The 24,953-nt window shown below is 47.4% G+C and overlaps 1 protein-coding gene across 1 annotated transcript in view; it reads left to right on the top strand.

Moving 5' to 3' along the window:
* Positions 1-21,506, top strand: part of MAK (male germ cell associated kinase) — a 50,162-nt gene extending 28,656 nt beyond the window's left edge. Inside the window, exons 9-15 of the mRNA XM_062187328.1 lie at positions 2,927-3,229; positions 4,992-5,164; positions 8,313-8,461; positions 12,613-12,744; positions 13,883-13,957; positions 17,302-17,421; positions 21,352-21,506. Coding sequence (XP_062043312.1) covers positions 2,927-3,229; positions 4,992-5,164; positions 8,313-8,461; positions 12,613-12,744; positions 13,883-13,957; positions 17,302-17,421; positions 21,352-21,506 — 1,107 coding nt within the window. The remainder of the gene's footprint in view (positions 1-2,926; positions 3,230-4,991; positions 5,165-8,312; positions 8,462-12,612; positions 12,745-13,882; positions 13,958-17,301; positions 17,422-21,351) is intronic.
* Positions 21,507-24,953: the final 3,447 nt, after the last annotated feature.

Genomic DNA, 24,953 nt, shown 5'->3' with positions numbered 1-24,953 from the left:
CCTCGGCACTGATAAACGTCACAGCACAGGTGGGGCTTGGGGACAGTGCTAGGACAGGGTCCTAATGCTTAGGGAAGAAGGAAGCCGAGGTCCTTACCGTCCACCACACTTTACAAATAAGTCACAGAAGGATCAAATAAAGTACTCAAAAAAACTAAACCACTTAAGAACCAAAAGTATAGGTACAAATCTGGTCCCCAGGTATAAAAGGAAATTATTATAAAAGTAATAGAAAGAATCATAAAGGAAAAACTCAGAAGACTTGATTACTTAAGAATTAAGTTTTTTGTTTTTTTTTATAAAATTTTTTTTAATTTTTACTTTTCTGACAGGCAGAGTGGATAGTGAGAGAGAGAGAGAGAGAGAGAGAAAGGTCTTCCTTTTTGCCGTTGGTTCACCCTCCAATGGCCGCTGCGGCCGGCGCATCGCGCTGATCTGAAGCCAGGAGCCAGGCGCTTCTCCCGGTCTCCCATGCGGGTGCAGGGCCCAAGGACTTGGGCCATCCTCCACTGCCTTCCCGGGCCACAGCAGAGAGCTGGCCTGGAAGAGGGGCAGCCGGGACAGAATCCGGCGCCCCAACCGGGACTAGAACCCAGTGTGCCGGTGCCGCAAGGTGGAGGATTAGCCTGTTAAGCCATGGCGCCGGCCAAGAATTAAGGTTTTTTTTATCTAAAACTCTTAAAATTGAAACACAAGACAGTGAAAATTATTTCTAGCATACATGACAGTGTTAATATAAGGCTCCTCCTACAAAAACTTAAAATACTGAAATGTGTATTTGCATTTTCTATTTTTGCTAAACATGCATTACTTTTCTAATAAAGATATGCCTTTGAAATGTATTTTTAAAAAGTGGCATGAAACATAGACACAAACCATAGAAAAAATTAGAAATTACCAAAAATACTTTTTAACATTCATTACTTGTTTGCTCTCATAAAATGCAAATTAAAGTGAGATACTTTTTCATCTTTCTGAGTAAAGCAATTTTACTATATGTCTGTATATATAATCTTATATATAATAACACATATATATAACCTTAAAAATAATCAGAAAGTTGGATAAAGATCTATATTCAAAGATGTTCAGATAATCAGTTCCAGTGAAAATCTACCCATTGAAAAGTTCATCCAGATGTTTTCAGATTTATAATATGTGCATCATGAATTTGTAATATCTTGCCATCATTAACAATACTTTTTAAATGAAAAACTTTTAAAACAATTTGGGAAAATCTTATATTCAAATGCTATTATAAATATAACATAATTTTTAAAAATAAACATGCTATATGATGAAAATACTGAAAAGAAGAATATCAGAAATGTTGGCAGTGGTTAGCTGTGGGTGTTGAGCTTACAGATGATCTTCATTTTCGTCTTGAGAACTTTCTATAAATTTCTAACCCTCTATAATGATCCTATATTCTCTCAGTGGACAGGAAGATGTAACTTTTACTGTTGTTTAAGGTTTCCTGCCATAGGCAGCATCTGAAATTCTCACAGGGGCCCACCCTCACCTCTTCCTGAACAGCCGACAGCCGAGAGGCCGCAGGGCCGACGCCTCCCCTAGTTTGCCCGGGGATCTGAGGCTGAGAAGGGGGATTTTTCTGCAGCTGAGCTGCCCTGAGGCTTCAGATATTTTCTAGAATGTTCTCCCAGTTGCATCCCTACTGACATTTGGGAGCAGGCAGCTCCTTGTTGTGCAGGGTTGTCCTGTGCATTATAGGGATTCAGCCACATTCCTGGCCTGTACCCAGCAGACGCCAGTAGCATTCCCCACCCCATGGCGTTACAGCGTCTCCCAGGGAGCTGTCTCAGCCCCAGTTGAGAGCCCTGCTCTAGACTGTGCCACCCAAACATTAGGGACACCCCTCCCCGGACACCTGCTGGTCCTGACTCCAACAATGATGATCCTTATTAATGTTGATATTTTCTTCCCATAAATGTCTCGTCTTTGCTGGTGTGTGGTATAATGAGCTTTAACACATGTGTGCTTGCAGTCTCCTTTCTTAGACTGTTTTTAGTGCTGGTAAGTATATTATTATACTTGGGTGGATAGTAACTGAATTTTATATGCAGCTGTAGTTAATCATTTTTAAAAAACTGTATGTGGGGCCGGCGCCGTGGTTCAACAGGCTAATCCTCCGCCTAGTGGCACCGGCACACCGGGTTCTAGTCCTGGTTGGGGCGCCGGATTCTGTCCCGGTTGCCCCTCTTCCAGGCCAGCTCTCTCTGTGGCCCAGGAGTGCAGTGGAAGATGGCCCAAGTGGTTGGGTCCTGCACCCCATGGGAGACCAGGATAAGCAACTGGCACCTGGCTTCGGAACAGCGCGGTGCGCCGGCTGCAGTGTGCCAGCCGCGGCGGCCATTGGAGGGTGAACCAATGGCAAAAGGAAGACCTTTCTCTCTGCCTCTCTCTCTCACTAGCCACTCTGCCTGTCAAAAAGTAAAAAAAAAAAAAAAAAAAAAAAAAAAACTGTATGTGGAAGATTTTTTTGACTCCTTGATGCCTTTGAATGGACTTGAAGCCATTATCAACATCTAGTATTGTATTTGGATCAATAACATCAAATTTAGCTAATGTTTATAAGCTAGATTTTGTTTTTATATGGAATTTTTAAGTAAATAGAATGGTCGCTTTGCCTGGATGTTAAAATAACAAGTGAGTTTTTTTTTTCTTCCTACTTATACTTTTAAATTTTTTAACTGGAATTTCCTTCTCAAATCAGTTTTTTTTTTTTTTTCTGGTTATCTTTCCACAGTCACTGTATAAGGGACCACGTAAGGGAAAGTGATGCTTTCTCGGACTCGGGCTTACGCGGGCTAATGATGCACGCTTGGGCCAGAGCAGACACTGGTAGCTTCTGTGTGGTACGTGTAGGTGGCACCGTTGTCCACTTGTTATTTCCATGCTTTTGCAGGCATTGAAACACCCGTATTTTCAAGTTGGTCAGGTGCTAGGCCCTTCCGCACACCACCTGGAAGCAAAACAGCCCTTCAGTAAGCCGTCGGAATCGAAGCTGTCTGCGGCTGAAGTCGAGCCCACGCCTCTGCCAGACATCACTGATCAGACTGTCGGGCAGCCGCAGCTGAAACAGAGCCACCAACCCCTGCAGTGCCTTCAGCCGCCACAGAACCTGGGTGTCCAGCCACCTCCAAAGCAACCCGTCCCGCAGAAGCCGCCGCCAGCCCTGTTCCCAAGTATCATCAAAAACGCGCCCCCAGTAAGTAGCCCCAAGTGAACTGGAAGTGGAGTAGCCTGGCAGGTGTAATTGGGCTCCGCCAGGAGGAATCGCACCGTGCACATCCTCTGGTAGGAGCTTGAGCCACCATTCTGGTGTGGTTTACATAAAAGGAAAAGCTTGCAGAATCAAAGGACTAACGTCTGCACACAGACTTCCTTTAACAGATACTCTAGTGTGAACGAATTAAAAAAAAAAAGCACTGGGTACTCAGGAATACAGATGCTAGTTCTTGAGGATTTCCGCGGTGATGCTGCACTGTTTTTAAATGGCGGTGAACATGAACAGGCGCAGCATAACACTCCTCCTCCCGCATCTCGGGTCCTGGTCCAAGCGTGTTGTGTTAGCTGTTCTCTCAGGTCTACACTCCCAAAGGTGCTTTTGTTTCTTGGCATTCTGAGACTGAAAGAGATTTTCAAGTAGACCACATCCAAGTCCTTGTCCAGTGCCCAGCCACCTCCCGCCCACTGACACACTGCGGAAGACGGGCTGCTCTTGTTCATTGTTATCTGGTCCCTCCCTGTCACCAGGCTCTGTTTTGTCTATCACTTGAGACCCAGGACGCAGAACGGTGCCTGCCACATGGTGGATTCCCAAGAAATATTTGTTGAATGAATAAATGATTGTCCACATTATTTTTTAAACCACCTCCAGGATCCTGAGGTCACTTATCTTCAGGACTTTCCTGAATATGAGAAAGTTCTTTTCTTTTATTGAGCTAAAATATGGATTTTTATAGCTTTTAATAAAAACTAATCTCTTTTCCAGAAAGGCAGCTTTTAAAAAATAAATAAGGTTGGGGCCAGCGCTGTGGCGCAGTGGGTTAAAGCCCTGGCCTGAAGTGCCAGCATCCCATATGGGCACCGGTTCTAGTCCTGGCTACTCTTCCCATCCAGCTCTCTGTTAAGGCCTTGGAAAGCAGCAGAAGATGGCCCAAGTCCTTGGGCCCCTGCACCCACGTGGGAGACCTAGAGGAAGCTCCTGGCTCCTGGCTTCGGATCGGCGCAGCTGCAGCCCTTTGTTGCGGCCAGCTGGGAGTGAACCAGCAGATGGAAGACCTCGTTCTCTGTGTTTCTACCTCTATCTGTAGCTCTGTCTTTCAAATAAATAAAATGAAATCTTAAAAAAAAAATAAAAATAATTACCCAATTCATTGTCCCAAGCCAAGGTTTCTTCCCTATTTCTTTTTTTTAAAGAGTTTTCATTTTATTCATTTGAAAGACAGAGTTACAGAGAGAGGTAGAGACAAAGAGAGACAGAGACACAGAGAGAGAGAGAGAGAGAGAGAGAGAGTCTTCGATCCCCTGGTTCACTCCCCAAGGAGCTGGGCTGCTTCTGTTTTCCCACAGCCCAACCCCCAACTCTTAGCAGGGTGGCCACTGCTCCTTCATCTGCATTCTAGAAGGGGGAGGAGTAAAAGGCAGTGGCACCTGCCAGCCTCCGTGCCCTCCTCCTTCAGGCCGTCTGCACTTAGGGAGACAGAGTCAGCCAGACCTTGGTTTCCCAGGTCCTTCCTGTCAATGCAGGGTTGACTCAAATCCTGTTCATTGCAGTCGTCCTGCAACCCCAGTTCACACCTATCATAGTGGTGGCATGTACTACCTATTGTTGTGAATTCTTTTCAGTGTGCGTGGTTGTCTCTCTCCAAGTATGGAAGAGTCCCGGAGAATGGGAGAATGGGGACCCTTCGTGCTGCTAGAACAGCTTGTGATTAAAGGCTACGATGGCTGATTTCCCCCTGCAGAAGCCACACGGCACACTGGCTCATAAAAGTGCCAGGAGGCATTGGGGTCAGACGGTCTTCAAGTCTGGAGACGGCTGGGAAGAGCCTGAGGACTGTGACTTCGGAGGCTCCCATTCCAAGAAGCCAAGCATGGGTGTTTTCAAAGAAAAGAGGAAAAAAGATTCCCCTCTTCGGTAAGCTTTCAGTCTCTCTGGGAAAATATATATTTTACTGTACTCCGCTTTATTTGACTCATTAAATTTAAATGAATATTGACCTCAAAAGACAAAAAGGTAGCTTAGTATTGTTTTCTTGTACAAAACACAAATCTTCAAACATACCTCTGAAAAGGTCAGACCCCTCGCTTTTCCCAGTAATGGATGAATGGTGTGTGTGTGTGTGTGTGTGTAGGGAAAGGTTCTTATCCAGGTTTGATGGCGCCTTTGTGAATTACGACCGTCATCATTTCCGTTTGAAATTCGTAAGCCTCTTTGTAGAAGACAGAGCCCCGGGTACAAAGTTAGTGGTTGCCCTGATTGGTGTTAACATTTAATTATTAGCTTGCTTGCTGGTCTAAACTTTGAGCATTTTCTGAACCTTTCCTGGAAGGGCTTCACTTTGGGCTACGCATAGTCCTGAAGACCTGAAGAGTCTCTAAGGTATACATGAGCTTGGAGAAACCTTCATCGGTTTCCAGAACCTCACACAGGCCACACATACTCTTCCCTACAGTACATGAAAGCAAGAGTCCACTTAATTGGGGCAGGAGTTACGGCCCAACAGGTCAAGCCATCGCTTGGGATGCCTGCCTCCCGTATCAGAGCGCCAGTAATCTGCTTCCCATCCAGCTCCTTGCTAATTCCTGGGAGGCAGCAGATGATGGCCCCAGTACCTGAGTCCCTGCCACCCACATGGGAGACCTGGATGGAATTCTTGGCTCTTGACTTCACCTTGCTCCAGCCCCGACTGTTGTGGTTATTTGGTGAATGAACCAGTGGATAGAAGACATATTTATCTGTGTCTCCTTCCCTCTCTCTCTCTCTCTTTCAAATAAAAATAATTCTTTTTTTTTTAAAAGGCCCACTTAATCCCTCTCCCATTTTAGATGAGAAAGTCATCCCTCTCAGCCATATTCACGTCTTACATGGTCTTTGAGGTGCTAAGCAAAGGGGGAGTTCAGAAGACTACCATCTTTAAATCTGTGTTGCTCCTTATTTTATGTACATTTCTTTCTATTGAGGAGAAAACCTTGCATTAGACATAGGCTGTTTAGCCTGTGTTGGAAAGCATGAAGCACTAGGGGTCAGTGATGCACAATCCTTCAAATGTTCTAGAATATTCTGTAGGGCCATCTGCCTTTATAAATTCATAGTGTTATGACTTACTTTATCAAGTCATACCATGAAACACTCTAATGGCTGTTGCTGGCAATCTTGACACTATTTCATCTTATATTTAAATATATGCAGAGAGCAACATAGTTTTCTTTAAAAACAAAAACTCTGTGTCTGGAAGCCAGTTAGAAAGCCATTAATGTTGTAGTAAATGACTTGAAAAAAATTTTAACCAATGTCATTCAAATTCCACCAGAACTTTATTCATACTTTTTTTTTTTTTTTTTTGAGAGGCAGAGAGAGAGAAAAATCTCCCACCCACTAATTTACTCCCCAAAAGCCTACACTATCTGGGCCAGGCCGAAGCCAGGGAGCCAGTCTTGTGTCTTCTCACTTAGATGAGGATCCAACTACTTAGAGCCGTAACCTGCTGCCTCCCAGGTGTGTATGAGCAGGGAGCTGGACTGGAGGGCAGAGCTGGAACAGAAACTCCGGCACTCTGACTAGCAGAGTATTTAGCTGATTCTGGCAAGAGAACAGTTGGTCAATTCCCTCAACATCAACGAACCTTACCTCTTGAAATCCTTTAGAGAAACTATATACATATGAGTTCTTCCTGTGGTTATTTCTTCCACGTTTTTGTTTATTTGCTTTCAGTGGTCCTGTACAATTGTAGGCATGCAGTTACTATTAGTAGGCTACCATCTAGTCACTTGTCTTCACTTTATGCTTTGAGTCTTCACACCAGGCCTGAGACTCAGAGAGGCTGCATAACTTGCCCACGACCAGGAGGGGCTTAATCCGGTCCCCATCTTTCTGTCTTCCACACCACAGTACCTCATAAGCAGCAGGAGCTGAAATACCTGGCGGAGCAAACACCCTGTCATTCCCTGCTCAGCTAGGACTTCCCCACAGAGAATACAAAGGATGAAATGCTGAAGTCTAAACCTTTTCATTTCTGGTTGTCCCTTTTATAAAGTCAATAAAAGCAAGATATTCACGCTTGCATTACCGCCCAGGAGACACTGTAATACAGTGAATACATGGTTGGTTTTAAGCAAAGGTCTGGACGTGATACAGCCTGCCCTCGAGCACCCTGGAGAACTAGAACTAGAACATGAGACGGGCGCGCACCTGCAGGGCCACTGAGGAAGGAGTGCCAAGGTCCAGTTTAGGGGTGGGCCACGCTGATGAGGGGAGGAAGGCTCCCGGGTGGGGAGGATTCCAGTTAGGGGAGCAACCACGCGGGCTCAGGGGAAGGCCCCGAGACCAGAGACGGAGGGGCTGTGTGCAGAGAGGCAGGGCCGCCCAGGCCAGTGTCCACTTCCAAGGGGGTGGACCAGGTGGGCTAATGCGGATGCCTGGAGTCAGGAGGTGGAGCTGGGCAGTGCATTCAGGCCCCAGGAGAGGAGCGGGAGAGGCCCCATTGGAGGGAGGCAGGGAGAAGGGTGGGTGTGAGGGCTCCTAACGGGCAGCATCCTCTGGGACAGCTGCCTTGTGTACTGCTACTGGGTTAAGACAGCCATGGGGAGGGGAAGAGCTAAACCTGGAAGCTGCACGTTCTCAGTGCCCACGGGGCTGTGTGAGTGGGGACCGAGGGGCTTGCTGCCCACCGGGAACGGGCTCGGACAGCCCTGCCAGTGCCTGCCTCTGTGTGACTGGGGATTGCTCACGGGCGCTTTTCTGGCCCACCTTTCCCCAGTGCACTGCTCTGGCCGTGCAAACTGTGCCCAGACAGCCCCGCTGGTTCTAATCACTCACATAGACACGATGGCAGCTGTGCTGGTCCTGCCTCGCAAAGGACCAGCTCCCCACATTCGGACCACAGCTACAGCTGTCACAGGACAGAGGTTGCACTGTCACGGATGGGCTCCCAACACAGAGGGAGCTCCACGGAGCCTGCGGGAGCCCCAGAAGTGAGGTCACACGCACCGGCTGGGAAAGATGGGCAGAGGCTGGTGAGGACTGCTTCTGCCAGCTCTGACTGTTCCTTGTGTTGACCTTCAAGGCTTCCAGAACCCTTGCCTTCGGGCTCCAACCACTCGGCGGGGGAAAACAAGAGCCCACCTGCCGCGGTGGCCCTAAAGTCGGATTCGGAGCTGTCGACTGCTTCAACAGCTAAGCAGTACTATTTGAGACAATCGAGATACCTTCCAGGTAAGCCTGGAGCAGGAAACGTTTAATGCTAACTAGAACGCGGATAGAGCGCTTGCCCGGGACTTGGAATCCCTGGAAGTGCGTCAGCTAAAGAAAAAGCACAGCCACAGAGCCCTTGCTGGGCCAGCCTGTCGCCGAGGGCTCTCCTGGGCCTTCTGTCCCTGTCACTAGTGGAAGTCTGCTCAACAAAGCAGCGTAGCCGAAAGTCAAGGTGAGACTGCTTCCCAGAGCGCACTCTTCCCCTGCCACAGCCAGGCCATTAGATTAAAAAAAAGGCTAAATGTTATTAGAGAAATTCTGCATCCTCATTACAACCTTTTATAAAATGTAGACTTTTTTTCTATTGTTTCCAAAAACGATTTGATGTATGTTTTAAAAGATCCTGCTGGCGTCTGAGTAGAACATTCTAGGGGCTCCCAAGAGGCGAGGAGATGGGTCAGGAGGCCTCCATGTGTGCAGGGGGGAGAGCCGATGGCTTGTTCCAGCGTGGAAGCGGCAGAGATGGACGTGGGTACGGTCTGGAAGCCTTTGGGTGCTGGAGCAGTGGGAGCCTCTGACAGACTAGCACGGGTGTGTGTGTGTGTGTGTGTGTGCGCGCGCTCCGGAATAGAACGGAAGGCTGAGTGTCAGCTTCTGAGGCCTTTGGCTTGGCAGCGAGGTGCATGGTGGTGACTTTAGCTGAGAAAGGGAGTGGGGACAGAAGTCCCAAGGAGGTGAGAAGGTTGCCATGATGGCCGGAAGGCTAGGGGGAGCGCTTTGGAGAGGAGCAAAAATAGGTACCAGTAGGTTTGTAAATTTGGGTGGAGAAACCATAATCTTCCAATGTAGGGATATCATAAAGTTTCCAGAACACAAATGTACTGTGGATACTCTTCCCTGTTAGAAAAAAAAAAAAAAAAATCAAGTGCATTTCACGGACTGAAATTCCACTTCAGTACTTTGTCTTATCTGGAAGCGAGCCCCCTGGTGGCAGGAAGGACTACTGTAAAATTTTGGTGAAGTGTAAGTAGATCCCAAGCACTCCATGTTCAAAGTTCTGCTTCCTGGTGTGGTCTTCAGGAATCTGTGACCGTAGCTGAGATCTGTAGGAGCACTTCCCTTTTAACTAGAATTTGAACACATTCTTCCAGTCACTTGGGATGAGAGTATGGCTGTAATTGAGACTTAAAAATTAAATTCAAAACTACCAAGAACTGCTTGAAGTCTCCATTTGCTGTTTCCCTCCTGGCATTCTTTGTCTTGAAGATGGCCCCTCTGGAGCCTGAGACGTGCCTGGACCGGGCTCAGCCCAGTCACTCGGGCAAACATTTATTGAGCACCTACTGTGAACAAGCACCTGTGCAGAGGGTTGGAAACCCAAGTAAGCAATCCTTGACGCTGATGCATGATCCATAGTTATTTTTATAATGGAATGTATTCAGAAATTTAAAATAATATCTTGGTGACCCCCCGCCTTTTTAAATCCCAGAGCCAAGTACAAAAGGTCGTATTAAGCATCAAGCTTTAGCACTCTGGGAGCTCTGGAAATGTGCCTTGTAATTGCAGGGCACCTTGACATCGCACTGCGAGGAGTGGCACATCTGTGACCCTGGCCTTCAGGGAGAGACTCGAGCGGCCTAGTTACTGATGGGCTGTGTTCTTGGAGCAAGACTTTGAGATTCTGTTTTCTGTTACAGTGGAACTGCAGTCATCTATCCGCTCACCCCGTAAGCCTTGGATACGTAAATATTGCAAGGTCGTTACTGGGCATACCGGACGCGTCTCGGCGATGCCCCTGGTCTTGTCCCTTGCTCCTAAAACGAGGACTCTAAGTGGTCATCAGTGCCCCCCCCCCCCCCCCCCCCCCGCTGGCTGGGAAAGCAGCTCCCTCCATGCCACTTCCAGCTCTATGGCGCCTTCTCTCCTCCCACCCACCACTCACTGCCCTTCCTTCTACCCAGGTCACTCAGTGTGCGGTCTCATTTCCTAAGAGCCGGTCCTGCATGTCAGACTTCCTAACGTGACACGCAAATCCCGACGAGACCTGGCCCTGCTCCCCTCCCCAGCCTCACTGTGTGCCCTTCCCTGTCTTGCTGCACCCACGCTGTCTGGGTTCTTCCCCATCCCAGGTCCTCTCGCAACACACCTCCCCACCTCCAATCTCAGGTCACATTGCACCTAAGAATTGCTTTTCCCAAGTGTCTCTCTTCCTATTGGATTATGAGGGCCAAAAGGGAAGAAACTGATCGACTTAGCTCACCACTTTCTCGCCAGTGCCACACACGCTGCCTGGCACATGGTAGGTGCTCAGTAAATATTTGCTGACTGACTTGTTAATCTCCATGGAGGCAAGGAATTCTCCTCATGCAGTGATTATTATCTGAATCATTACAATATCAAATCACAGTGATCGCTGCCTCTTCCTAACAGTGTTTAGTATACGGAAGGTATGTAATGAAATGCTGATAGACTAAAACATGTTGTAAAATTCTAGAACATATGTATTTCCAACAAAATTGGAATCTGAATATTTTAAGACCTTGAATTAAACCTGCTGCCTTCAACAGTGTATATATTTACTTCACACACATCACACTATTTAGGGATACTGCCAAGGCCAACTGGATGAATAAAATGATTTAAATATTGAGGGCCCATTCATTGTTGAACTGTATTTACAAAAGCTTGTTCGTGTAAAGGAATGTAAAATGTTTCCCTCCACCTTGCAGCTTCTTCTGAGGGTACAACTGTCCGTAGTACGCGTCGTTCCCGCCCAGTGCCTCGTCCTGATCGCCAGGCAGCTGCTCTACACTTGGTGTGCAGGTGTTTCAGCAGCAGCCAGAGCCCGTGGGGGGTCGTTTCCTACAACAGTGGGAAACGACTTCAGTGAGTGCTCCTTGAGAACCCACGTCCGTAACCTTCCAGGCGCCTTATTCCTGCCTTCACACAAGGAGATTCCGTATCTCACAAACGTGAAACCTTTCTCAGGGGTTCAGTTTGTGAAAAGCAAAAGCTCCTGCTGCCGGGAAACACCTCGAACTCTCTAGGTTAATGGAGTCCTCGCTGATGACTTCTGTGGAGCGAGAGAAAACACCGTGTGCCCGGCCGAGAGCCGAGACTGTGCGGCCGTTAGCATCTCACAAGTTCAGCTGAATGTGTCAGTCGAAAGGAAAAAACTCAGAAATGATTTTCTGAGTCTCTTAAAAATGTGTGAAGATAGGCCAGCACCACGGCTCAATAGGCTAATCCTCCGCCTGCGGCGCCAGCACCATGGGTTCTAGTTCCGGTCGGGGCGCCAGATTCTGTCCCGGTTGCTCCTCTTCCAGGCCAGCTCTCTGCTATGGCCCGGGAAGGCAGTGGAGGATGGCCCAAGTCCTTGGGCCCTGCACCCGCATGGGAGACCAGGAGAAGCACCTGGCTCCTGCCTTTGGATCGGCGCAGCGCACCGCCGCAGCGGCCATTGAGGGGTGAACCAACGGAAAAGGAAGACCTTTCTCTCTGTCTCTCTCTCTCTCACTGTCCACTCTGCCTGCTTAAAAAAAAAAAAAATGTGAAGATGACTCCCTTTAGCCACCTAGCCAAAGCCCAAGTTTTTCTTATATTTCACAGATTTCAGGAAATCATAAATCATTTAAACTGCCCTCTTTTTGCAAGTACATTTCCAGCACTTTCTTTCCAGTTCAAAGGTGATAAGCTGCTTAGATTTTCCTCTGTCTCATGTTCAGATACGCACGACAGGTGGGTCTTTAGATACCTACTTTGGCATTTCTCAGGTTTCCCTGAGTTCTTGGTCACCCTGCTACTCCAAGCGATCACCAGGGGTCAGGCCCAGGGTACGCACTTGAAACAAGTGACATGGAAGAAAACTTTAGTACCTCCTCACTTTTTATGAGACATTCAGCCAAAGTGTCCAATGTGTGTTATTACTTGTGTTGTGGAAAGTATCTTCTGCCTATAAAGTGCACTGTCAGTGTTATTCTAGGTTCCTGTGCCAAGGGCTCAGGGTCGTGTTAGGGTTCATCAGAAAGCAAGTGTTTGCTGCGTGTAACCTAGATGTGATTCCATTCTCCTGTCCAGGCTATTTCTTGTCTTCGTGTTAAGGTATTATGTATTTTCCCCCACGCGCTTGGGGTCCTTTCTAACCTCTGAAATGCCTGCTTTGTTCTTCTGAGGTGTAAACCCCAAGAATGTGTCCTTTGTAGCCCGTGGGAAGGATCTGAACTCGTACCCTTGGAGTAATCAGCTATTTCCGAAGTCTTTGGGACCTATTGGTGCAGAATTTGCTTTCAAAAGGAGTAACGCAGGTAATGTAAGAAAACAATCAAAATGGAAACACGCATTGTTGTCTTTTTACAGATGTCCACTCGTAAATATATCGTAACGACCTCCTTCCAGCCAGGATGTGTGTACCCCAGCGGATACACAAGGTTTGCCGAATACAACCTGAGCACAGATAGTTGAGGGAACCATTGCCTGCACCCTCAGCTTCCATCCAGGTTCTTTCCTAAAGTGGATCTGCCTTAAAGATCTCTATTTAGAAGAGAAAGACGACTTCTCACTGGTTCCCCAAGTGTGACAACATCTGGGATGCCAGTTGAAGGACTGTTTGATATCCGAACCCAGCACTGAGTAAACAGGTGTTTCTGGTAACTGGATAACAAGTCCTTCTTAAAGTCAGGTTGTTTCATTCTTAACTTTAAAAAATTAATTCATTTTAATTCCATTGTCCATGAACTTTCTGAAGTACCCAAGTTAGATATGTGGAGTAAGTTCTAGTGTTCTACAGTGCAGTAGGGTGACTATAGTTGAGAACAGTCTGTTACGTATTTTTTGAGGAACTGGAAGAGAAGAGTTTGAGGACTCCCAATACAAAGAAATGATAAATGTTCCAGGAGATGGAAATGTTAATTACTTTGATTGGCTTATTATGCATCATACACATATACTAATTATCACCCTGTACCCCATCTACATGTACAGTTATGTACCAACTAAAAATGAAATTACAAAAATGAAAACATGTAGGTGGCGTTGGATCAGCAGAGCTGGAGGACTGTTGGTGCAGCAGGTGAGCGTCCAGGGGAGCGTTCCGATGTGGCATCAGCACAGTCGGACCCTGTGCAGATTCCTCAGGCTCCTAGAAGATGCGGCGTATCTGTTTATGTGCTGAGGCGTCACGTGCGGCAGTACTGTAGCGTAGTTATTTTTTCTCAGTTATTTGAAAATGAACCAACCAGTTACACAATGACAGCATAACTTCTTTGAGTCTCCAGGAAATATGTAAGTGGTACCAAATGAAAGCTGTGACAGCACATGGGAACGTTCACTCATTGGGGGTATTTTTCTGGATCTTTCCATTCATCATCTAATCCATTTGCCTCTGCTTTTCCTCAAACATCCTCCTTACTACTCATTCTTCCTTTCCATCTGTCTCGTCTTTAGAAGAAAGCATAATTAAACCAATTGAAAAACTCTCATGCAATGAAAGCTTGCCTGAAAAATTAGAGGACCCTCCAGGTAATTTCTGGGCATATAGATGTGTACAAGTTGTGCTTTGAGTCTCTTGTCTTGTTTTCTGCTCAACATTTGCCTCTGGTCCTGTCACAGACAGCCAGCGACCTGCTGTTAGAGGTCACAGCATCTCATGTCATCAACACTATCTGGGGCCAGTTTGCTCTCCAAAGGTTCTGGGCTCATCTTCTTAAATTAATCATGGCAATGTGTAGAAATCAAGCAAATGATTCCATGGAAAAGAGTATTTTAAACTAACTCTGTGGTTAATATTCCTAGAATGTTTATTTTTTAAAGTCTAAAACTTTAAGCATAAACAGTGTTTATGCTTTATTTTTTAAAGTCTAAAACTTTAAGCATAAACAGTGTTTTACAAGAAAAAATTAGGTTAAAAGAGATGGCAGATTTCCTAGGGGTTAAGTGACACACGTGGTACTTCAAGCCAAGATAATTTAAGAAGATTTCATTTTCCTTCGCTTTTTTTCTGAGTAACTTCTTTCTCCCGTAGGAAGCAACATCATATAACTGCTCAGTGCATGGCTTTCAGAACCTGGCGTGTCCCCGTCTTGCCACTCACTAGCTTTTGTGGTCTGGGACGCTACGTAAGCCAGTTACCACATCCATAAAATGGAGATAACAATACCTACTTAGGCGTTACTATGTAACCATTCCCAGGGTTGCCACACAGTAAGCATTTATTAAGTGTTTGCTCTGATGGTGAGGACCAGAGCAGGAGACGGGTCCTGAGGCTGCCACACTGAATGTGACCATGGCTTTGAACTTCCTTCACAAGTCTTTTTGAAGTAAAGCACTGATCACCAATGTGGGATAAGCACCTCAGGTGAGAAGGAAGGTCACAAAGCAGCTGTATGACTGCACAATCAGTACAGCTTAAGCAAAATCCAGTACACGTAGAACTGCCTGGACTGGTCACATGCGCTTACTGCATACACCCTGACAGGTAATGCTGCTCCTTGACCTTGGCTGATCAAGTGCGAACACTTGTTGAGCGGCCGCCGTGCCGAGCCCTGTGCCGGATGTCAGGGACCCAGAGCTTGGCATCCTCACCGTGAGCAACCCTGGAAAAGCACTAGGGTCACAGCTGCCAACTGAGCAGCCCCTGGACAGCCCCAGGCAATCAGAGTCAGGCCTGGCAGCCCACAGGCGAAACCAGGCTCCTTCCCGCATCCCTTCTGCTTCTGCTCTCGTTTATTCTCAGCCTCCTCGTGCCACGGGGGCGGCTCCTGCCGTGTCCTCACGCTGTCCCGGTGGTGCCACGGGGGCATCTCCTGCCATGTCCCCACGCTGCCCCGGTGGTGCCACGGGGTCGTCTCCTGCCGTGTCCCCACGCTGTCCCTGTGGTGCCACGGGGGCGTCTCCTGCCGTGTCCCCACGCTGTCCCTGTGGTGCCACGGGGGCGTCTCCTGCCGTGTCCCCACGCTGTCCCTGTGGTGCCACGGGGGCGTCTCCTGCCGTGTCCTCACACTCCCTGTGGTGCCACGGGGTCGTCTCCTGCCGTGTCCCCACGCTGTCCCTGTGGTGCCACGGGGTCGTCTCCTGCCGTGTCCCCACGCTGTCCCTGTGGTGCCACGGGGGCGTCTCCTGCCGTGTCCCCACGCTGTCCCTGTGGTGCCACGGGGTCGTCTCCTGCCGTGTCCCCACGCTGTCCCTGTGGTGCCACGGGGGCGTCTCCTGCCGTGTCCCCACGCTGTCCCTGTGGTGCCACGGGGGCGTCTCCTGCCGTGTCCCCACGCTGTCCCGGTGGTGCCACGGGGGCGTCTCCTGCCGTGTCCCCACGCTGTCCCGGTGGTGCCACGGGGGCGTCTCCTGCCGTGTCCCCACGCTGTCCCGGTGGTGCCACGGGGGCGTCTCCTGCCGTGTCCCCACGCTGCCCCAGTGGTGCCACGGGGGCGTCTCCTGCCGTGTCCCCACGCTGCCCCGGTGGTGCCACGGGGGCGTCTCCTGCCGTGTCCCCACGCTGCCCCGGTGGTGCCACGGGGGCGTCTCCTGCCGTGTCCCCACGCTGTCCCTGTGGTGCCACGGGGGCGTCTCCTGCCGTGTCCCCACGCTGTCCCTGTGGTGCCACGGGGGCGTCTCCTGCCGTGTCCCCACGCTGTCCCGGTGGTGCCACGGGGGCGTCTCCTGCCGTGTCCCCACGCTGTCCCGGTGGTGCCACGGGGGCGTCTCCTGCCGTGTCCCCACGCTGTCCCGGTGGTGCCACGGGGGCGTCTCCTGCCGTGTCCCCACGCTGCCCCGGTGGTGCCACGGGGGCGTCTCCTGCCGTGTCCCCACGCTGCCCCGGTGGTGCCACGGGGGCGTCTCCTGCCGTGTCCCCACGCTGCCCCGGTGGTGCCACGGGGGCGTCTCCTGCCGTGTCCCCACGCTGTCCCTGTGGTGCCACGGGGGCGTCTCCTGCCGTGTCCCCACGCTGTCCCTGTGGTGCCACGGGGGCGTCTCCTGCCGTGTCCCCACGCTGTCCTGGCGGCCAATCTCACAGGCAGCGCTGAGCTCCTCAGACCTCTGTGCCTCAATGGCTGAGCCTTCTCTGCCCACAGTCTGTGTGCTCTTAGATCTTCCTGTGCATCCTCTCTTCTCCACAGAGTCCTTTTCGCTCCTTCCCTTAGTGCTGGCCTTCCCTGGGGAGTCTGCTCCAGGGCTCTGCACGTTCTACTGGCTCCCCCGAGCCCACGGCTCCCTGGTAATTCCTAATCCCTAAGCCACTGATTGTCTTCCTCTGTTGCTGTTCTCAGACAACCTACACGGTCAACTGAGCCCCAAGTCACCCAGGAGGGGTTTAGGTCCCCATGTTTCCCTACCAGCCCCGCCTGTCACTGGCTTCGCTCCCTTCCACTCTCTCCCCTCTGCTGCTCATTTCAGCTAAGGCAGTGCCTCCCGACGGTGTCCCACTGTAGGCTTTCCCTCTTCATCTGTCCCACTTTGGTCGCACACTATAGTGATGATGACAGTGATGATAACCGACGTTCATTAAATACAAGGTTCTAGGCTAAGTGCTTCGCGTGCATCTTAGTCACTCCCTGCAACAACCCTCTGAGAACAGGTTCACTTACTCAGGGCCAACTGTATACACGCTGGCCTTGAGTTCAGGTGCAGCTCAGGCCTCTACTAATGGTAAATGACTCCCCATCATGCAGCCACACGATGTGGATGCCATGCGTCTGAGAGGGTTGTTCTATGGACGGAATCAGGCATGTCTGTGCCAAGCGTAGCAGAGTGCCTAGAACACAGTAGACGCTCCGGAATAGCATTTAGAAGTAATAGGGATAGTGTGCAACGTTATTACTGGCACTGCAGAAGTCACTTCTGACTGTGGAACTCTTTGATGTCACTAGGAAATCTTGGAAGTTGCGCTCCTTACAATCAGTCAGGATGTATTCCTTCCTTTCTCAAAAAAGAAGTGGGGTCAGCTGGCCAGAGGATCCACCTGGCACCTCTCGGGGCAGCGGCTTCAGGTAAGAACAACTTCACATGAGGTGTTTAAGGGTTCTAAGCAGAGAGGAGCCTTTTCCCTTTAAGTTTGTACACTTCCCCCCAGCTTGAAGACTCTGTGTCTCAAGCTGTTAACACAATTCCAATTGGTTTTGGCAAAGAGTCCTCATTTTCTCCCAAAAAATGTGGTTTGAGAGTTGTCGAATCATCAGCAGAGCTACCTCTGCTTGAGTGGTTCGTCTCGGCCATGCACAGGGAGAGGGCTGGATGGGGTGGCATCGCCTGAGCCTCATGTCCACCGTGAGTGCCGAACCTTAAGGGTGAGGACACTGGCACTAAGTAACTTTCCTAAGGTCACACAGCTAGTGGAGCCGGGATAGAAACTCGTTTGTCCACTTCCAAAAGGTGTGCTGTGCAACAGGTGCGAGAAGCTGCATCCAGCGCCGGCACCTGGTGAAGCTTCAATCAACGGTGACACTCCGGCTGCCACCGTGGAGCACAGACAGAACTGCACACACTGCCTTTTGTTCCGCAGTAACGTCAGACCCGGAAGAGTCCACCCCTCCACCCCCTAGTGTCATGGGCCTTTAAGGCGGACTTGCTCCCCAGTGGCACCACATGTAATAGACACACGGGGCAGGCCCTTGGAATTGAGGATGGTGAGCCCACCATACTTGACTGTGAACGCTCTCCAAGTCCCTGTGACCTACTGAAGCACCTAAGGTTACCATCAAGGTGGCTAATCAGAGGTTTGGGAAGAGACCCACCTGCAGTTTAATTTAAAAGGAGGCTCCAAAGGCTTCTCACTGCCTACCCTAACTGACCTGAATCTTGTATTAAAAATGATGGGAATCTCCTGTTTTTACAGTTCACACTAGTGGAGCTAAAAATGTTAAAACGCACTGGAAGACTTCAGTTTTTTATTTCTTACCACAGTAGAACTGCTAAAGGAAACAGTACTTAATCTGTGAAAAGGACTACTTCCTGAGCTCCCTGCTGAAACAAACACAGGGAAATAGTTTACATAGTTTCTAGAAAGCCTCTGATAGTCCAAACTAGCCTCCACGTGCGCCATTCACCTGACTTAGCAGCAATGTTTAAATACAAATGCAGAACATCATAATGTTTCCAGTTATGCTGTTGTCTGGGTGCCTGCCTGCTCTTGGAAATTCAGAGTGGACTTTTTCAAAACACTTTGGTAAGATGTTGAAGGCCTTTATAGATGAATGCTTTTTGTCAAATTAGCATGTATATTCCTGTTTTCATTTTCTAAGTAAATGCATTCTCCTAACTTTTCATCTCTTCATTTACTCTGCTCATCGGATTTCCCTGCAGATGGTGATAGGAGGAAAGGGAAAAAAAGAAGTAAACACTAATCCCTCTCACGTGGCCAGTGCACATCCTTAGGAAAACTGTTCTGTCAGAGATGTGTTTTCCCGTCCTCCCTCTCGGGTGACAGTTCCCCACGAGAAAATAAAACCAGGTCATTACCATATTTACTCAACTATTTCCCCTCCTCTCATGGTCTTCCTCTCCACTCTTCTTCCTACCCCTCAAGTTTTGAGAAAAATTCATTTCTCCCCCACCCTCCCATAATCTGTCCTCCCAAACTTCCTAATATCTCTTCATCCCCTGCTTTGAAAGTAGCAGTAAAAGACTTCAAGGAGTGACTTCTTTCAAAGTCACCTTGTTACTTGTTAACTCATGCACTACCCCCCCACACACACACACACACACATTGTGGCTGTGTTACAGAAGGTACTACCATGATCATCTTACACAAGTTTTAATATATTACTAAAATTTGCATCATAAAAATTAGATCCATTAAACCCAGAACTGGAGGTGAACCTTTTCCCGACACCTCTCTCCTACTAGAAGATAAAGCCCTTGAAAGGAGACACCTGCAGTTTTTAAAATAAGCACCCAGCAAGCACTGCGGGGCTGACTGCCTGCCCTTGTGGTCAACAAGCTGAGCGGTGGGGTCCAGCCAAGGCCCAAAGGCATTTCGTGCCCTGCCAGGAGGCCTGGGCTTCTTGGTTCTTCACCAAAGGTACTTGAACTCTGAAACCTTATTTCAAGAAAAGGAATCCTCAATCTCAGCACTACCACCTTCATGTCAAAATGATTCCTTCTTCAGAGTTCTGTGAACTATGGACATGGTTCCATTTAAATGCATTCAGGACTTGGGCTGTATGTCATGACTTCGGAGGAAAAAAATTTTTTTTTGTTTCTCTCCAAACCCCTCACTTCTTACCCCAGAAGCCTCACACATTAGCTTACGAATGTGTTCCCCAGGCCAGCGTTGTGACACAGTGGGTTAAGCTGCAACCTACTTGGCATCCATCTAGGAGCACTGGTTTGAATCCAGCTGTTCTGCTTCCAATCCAGCTCCCTGCCAATGCACCTGGGAAGGCAGTAGCAGGTGGCCCAATTACTTGGACCCCTGCCTCCCATGTGGGAGACCCAATGGAGTTCCTGGCTCCTGACTCCCATTCTGATCCAACCCTGGTCATTGTGCCCTTTGGGGAGTAAACCTAGTAGATGGAAGATCTCTTTCTCTCTCTGTCTCCCTTTCTCTGTCACTCGCCTTTCAAATAAATAAATATTTTTTAAAAAAAGAATGTTCCCTTTCTTCATCTCTGAATGACCCTAGCCATTCTCTGCCCCTCCCTCAGCTCCCGTCCCCTCCATGCTGTCTCTTGTGCCCATGATGCCATTTTGACCTGGAGCCCTCCTGTGTGCACTAAGTCTGATGCTTGTTACATTCCACGGACCCTGCCTGTAAGAGCGCGATGAAAGGGCCCTTCAGTCCACTGTGGGGAGAGCTCTTGGCCTCCTGTCCCAACCAAACCACACAGCTGTGGGGGCGACCAGCTGGCCCGGGCTACTGCACACTGCATGCCTTGTTCACTTTTAGCTGAGGTTAGCAGCACATGGGGACCACATGCCCGCAGAATTTCCTCCTGCACCCCCACTTTACAGTGAAAGTAAGAAAACCATGCCAGTAAATACGGGGAAGCTAGTGTTAACCATACAAAAGTTACTCATTTCAGTGTTGCCACCTAGAGTTTAATCCAAGAATGACAGCTACTTGAAAAGATACGAAATCCCAAATGGGAAGGTTGGGCAGCTCCTCATTTAGAATCCTTATGCTACCCAGCTCTCAATTTGAAGTGAGGTGGGAGGAGGGAAGACATCAGTGTTGTCTGTAAAATGATTTATGGCTTTGTCAGTTGAGGTGTTGGAGCAATTTTAACTTGTAAATTGTCCACAGGACAAATGCTTTAACAAATTTTAAATTTTTCTCAAGTTTATAAGCAGGCAAATGTATAAATAAAACAAACCTGATATTAAAGGTTTGGGGTTGTAAGAACGGATACCATTTAAGGGTTTGTGTTATCCTCTATAATTTTTCCAAATTAAAAAAATGAAATTTCTTGATTCTAAAAACATTTTCATTTTTAAAGAGAGATCTATTATAGGGCCTCATTATGTGTAGTTCCATGCAGTTAGAGTTTTGTTAAGACTCACAACTTCAAACACATTTTCTTTAGCGATGTGTGTTTGAATGTTATATAGCTGTAATCACAACGTGATATCACAGAGTCACTGGCACTGTAGGTATCGCTCAACTGTGAGCCAGGAGTTTCTCTAGGTCCTCTGACTTGGTGTTGCTTATCCAATTGTGAAATATTGGAAATATCAGCAGTGTCAGAACTATAAGCCAGAAATATTGGCTTTTAAGTTCCTGAAAATTTCAATTGCTGTAAACATAAAACTAACCTAGAACTTTTTGTTTTAAAATTAGGAAATAAAATACTTTCAGAGGCCACCAAATATTTTAAAGATAAATTCAAAATTTTCCCATAAAATGAAAGGCTAAATTCCCTTATTTTGAAATTTATAATCAAATGAATAAAATTTTATTTCTAACTCTGATTGTCTTTCAGAATACACCTGGAACACAAGAGCTGGTCGGGGGCAGTTTTCAGGAACTACTTACAAACCTACAGCGAAAAACCTAAACCTCATGAACCGAGCACAGCCAGTTCCCTCCGTGCACGGGAGGACAGACTGGGTGGCCAAGTACGGAGGCCACCGGTAGGAACACTGCTCTGATGCCCTGCAGCATTGCTCCATGGAGTGTGCGCAAGTCCCCGAGGCCGGGAAATGTCTACAGATGTCTATTTCTACTGAGTTCTGGAAGAAACCTGCAATAGTGGGAACTTCGAAGAACAAAAATCATCTCCTATTTTGTTTCCTATCAGATGAAATGCATTTTCTTAGCATCATTGCCCTCAGTGCTGATACATGGGTAGGGCTTTACAAAGTATTGAATAAACTATTTGCCAAAGTATCAAGTATTTGATCTACCAATTAATAGACAGTAAGCGCAGTTAAGTTTTCAAAAGAAATGCCTGCAGAAAGTGAGTGGTTAGTGTTCTCATTTCAGTTGTTATATGTTGGTCTAAACTGTTTAAAATTTCACCACACTGCAGTGATTGGCCAAAGAGGGATTCTTGGGTTTTGGTTTTGTTTTTGTATCGTTTTTTCACAGCAATATCGCAGACCTCGGTGGGCTGTCCGTTCTATGGCCAAGACAAGACTGTGCTCTTTGTTTTTCTACTTTGAAACCATGGGAGCAATGGTAATTCCAGTTTTGAGCAGGGTGTGTGTGTCTTAGAAATAAATTACCTTTAACATAGAGAAAATCGAAATTATCCCACTGAATTTAGTGGGGAGTCCGCTGTTGGATCTTGACCAATCAACAGTGATGAATTCATGGTAATTATCAAACCCAATGGCTTGACGACGTCCAGATTCATCCAGATTCTCTGGTCTTTGTATCATTAAGAAGGTTCTTGAAACTGTGTTAAGTGTCTGCTGGACTTTCAGGACACTTTGTTTCTGTGTCCCTCCCAGACATTGATGGTCTTTGGTCCCCAAAGCAGACGCTGCTGCTGCATGTTGCTGACCTGGCCCTGGCTTCTATATTCGCTCTTCAAAGCCAATGTGTTCAGTTGCCACAGCAGAGGCCTCTCTTGGTACATATTCTTGCCCTTTAGTTTCATTTCTGAGTTAATATTTAAAACAGACGTTTTGAGCTACCGTATTTAAGCCTGCCACTTTATAGACTGGACATTAGTACTGTATACTCTTTTTAAGGAATAATAATGTTATCAACTGCTGACACTGTTACGTACTTTATGACTTTGTAACAAATGCTGATGTAACTGGTTTCATCTGTGGGCATTATCCAAGGGCGCATTATAAATTAATGGTAATAAAAGGATATTTTTGTATAGACAGTTCAGCTGTAGAGATTTCATATGTTGAAAAATGTTAAAATCTAAATAGTTTATCTTAGTGGTAATGGTTGTGTGTATTTGTACAGCTTTAATTAATGTCTCAGAGCTCATAAATATTCTTTTGTATTGCTGAGAAACTTTTAAACCCTGAGTAGATATTTAAATAAATATGATTAACTGGTGTTTACATTTTTAAACTTCATATTCTCTTTGTTGTAATTAGTAGACTTTTTATTTTTAGCAGTTTTAGGTTTACAGAAATATTCATCAGTAAGTACAGTAACATACATATCCCTTTAACTCCCCCTCCTCAATTTTCCCATTACTAATATCCTGCATTAGTGTGGCCCATTTGTTACAATAAAGAGCCTGCACTGACACTGTTACTAACTCAAGTCCATTCCTCACATCAGGATTCACTCTGCTGTACATTCTGTGGGTTTTGACAAAACATACAATGACAGCACCACCATTACAGTGTTGTTCAGAGTAGTTTCAGGGCCCTAAGAATCTCACCACTATCCATTTACCCCCCTCACCTCCCTCTGAACCTCTGACCTTTTTTTACCGTTAAATTTTTTTCTAGAACCGTGCAGTTGGAATCAGAGCCAGAGTGGCTTCTTCCAGTTAGTCATATGCATCTAAATTTCCTCCGTATCTTTTCTAAGCTTGATACAGTTCATGCATTTCATGTATGGATGCACATTTTGTTTATCCATCCACTACTGAAGGCCATCTTGACTGCTTCCAAGTTTGGGCAATTTTGAATAAAGCCGCCACAAACATTTGTGTGTGTGTTTGTATGTGAATATCAGTTTTCAGCTCACTTAGGAGAATACCAAGGAGGCTGACTGCTGGAATATATTCTAAGAGGATGTTTAGCTTTATAAGAAGCTGCCAAACTCCTCCAGAGTGGCTAACACTTTGCATTCCCCCAGCAATGAGTGAGACACCCTGCTGGTCCACAGCCTCACCAGCACTGGGGGTGCTCAGTGGTCTGGATCTGGGCCGTTGCAGCAGGTGCAGGTGGGCCCTCACTGTTGCCTTAACTCGCAGTTTCCTGACAACATACACCGTCAAGCTTTCCATGTGCTCACTTGTCATCTGTTCACCTTCTTTGGTGTGAGATGTCTGTTCTGATCTGCCCATTTTATTAATTGTTTGTACATCCTGGACAACAGGCCATTATCGTTGTCTTTGGCAAATATCTTCTCTAAGCCTGTGTGGCCTGCTTTTTTCATTCCCTTGAGAATTTTGCCAGAGCAGAGGTTTTCAGTTTTAAGAACTCCAATGCGGGGCCGTTGGCATAGTGGGTAAAGCCACATAGTGTTTGGTAAAGCATAGCGTTGTGGTATAGCAGGAAAAAACTGCTGCCTACAGTTCCAGCATCCCATATGGACACCGGTTCAAGTCCTAGCTGCTCCTTTTCTGATCCAACTCTCTGCTATGGCCTGGGAAAGAAATAGAAGATGGCCCAAGTCCTTGGGCCCCTGCACCCATATGGGAACCTGAAAGACACTCCTGGCTCCTGGCTTTGGATTGGACCAGCTCCAGCAGTTTTGGCCATCTGGGGAGTCCAGCAGATGGAAGACCTCTCTCTCTCTCTGCCTCTCTATAACTTTGCCTTTTGAATAAAATAAATAAATCTTTTGAAAAAAAAAAAAACGGAATTTTTTCATTCTCAGTGCTTTTGATGTTGTATCAAAACTCATCACTAAACCTCATCACCTGTGATGTTCTATGTTATCTTCTAGATTTAGCTATTTAGATGCACGACCCATTTTAAGTTAATGTTTGTGAGTTCTTTATCTTCATGTTTAAAAAATGTATTTTTAATTTATTTGAAGGGCAGAGAGACAGAACCATCTGCTAGTGCATTCCAATGCCTGGAAGCCGGGGCAGGGCCAGGCCAAACTGCGGAGTCAGAACTCCATCCGGGTCTCCCACGTGGCTGGCAGGGGCCCAAGCAGGGGAGTCATCATCTGCTGCCTGCCAGAACGCACATCAGCAAGAGGCTGGAATCAGAGACAGCCGGGACCTGAACCCTGGCACTCTAATATGTGACGCAGGCGTCCCGAGCAGGCACATTAACTACACTGCATGTTGATATCCTGTTCTAGCCCCATCTCTTGAAGACATCCTTTCTCCATTGCCTTTACTTCCTACTTAAAGAACAGTTTAACTGTATCTATATGGCTCCACTTCTGGGCCCTCTACTCCATTCCCCTGTTCTACAAGTATAC

Source organism: Lepus europaeus, chromosome 3 (genome assembly GCF_033115175.1).
Source record: "Lepus europaeus isolate LE1 chromosome 3, mLepTim1.pri, whole genome shotgun sequence".
NCBI lineage: Eukaryota > Metazoa > Chordata > Mammalia > Lagomorpha > Leporidae > Lepus > Lepus europaeus.
Note: the sequence above shows the minus strand (reverse complement) of the source record. Positions and strands in the feature narration are given on the sequence as shown.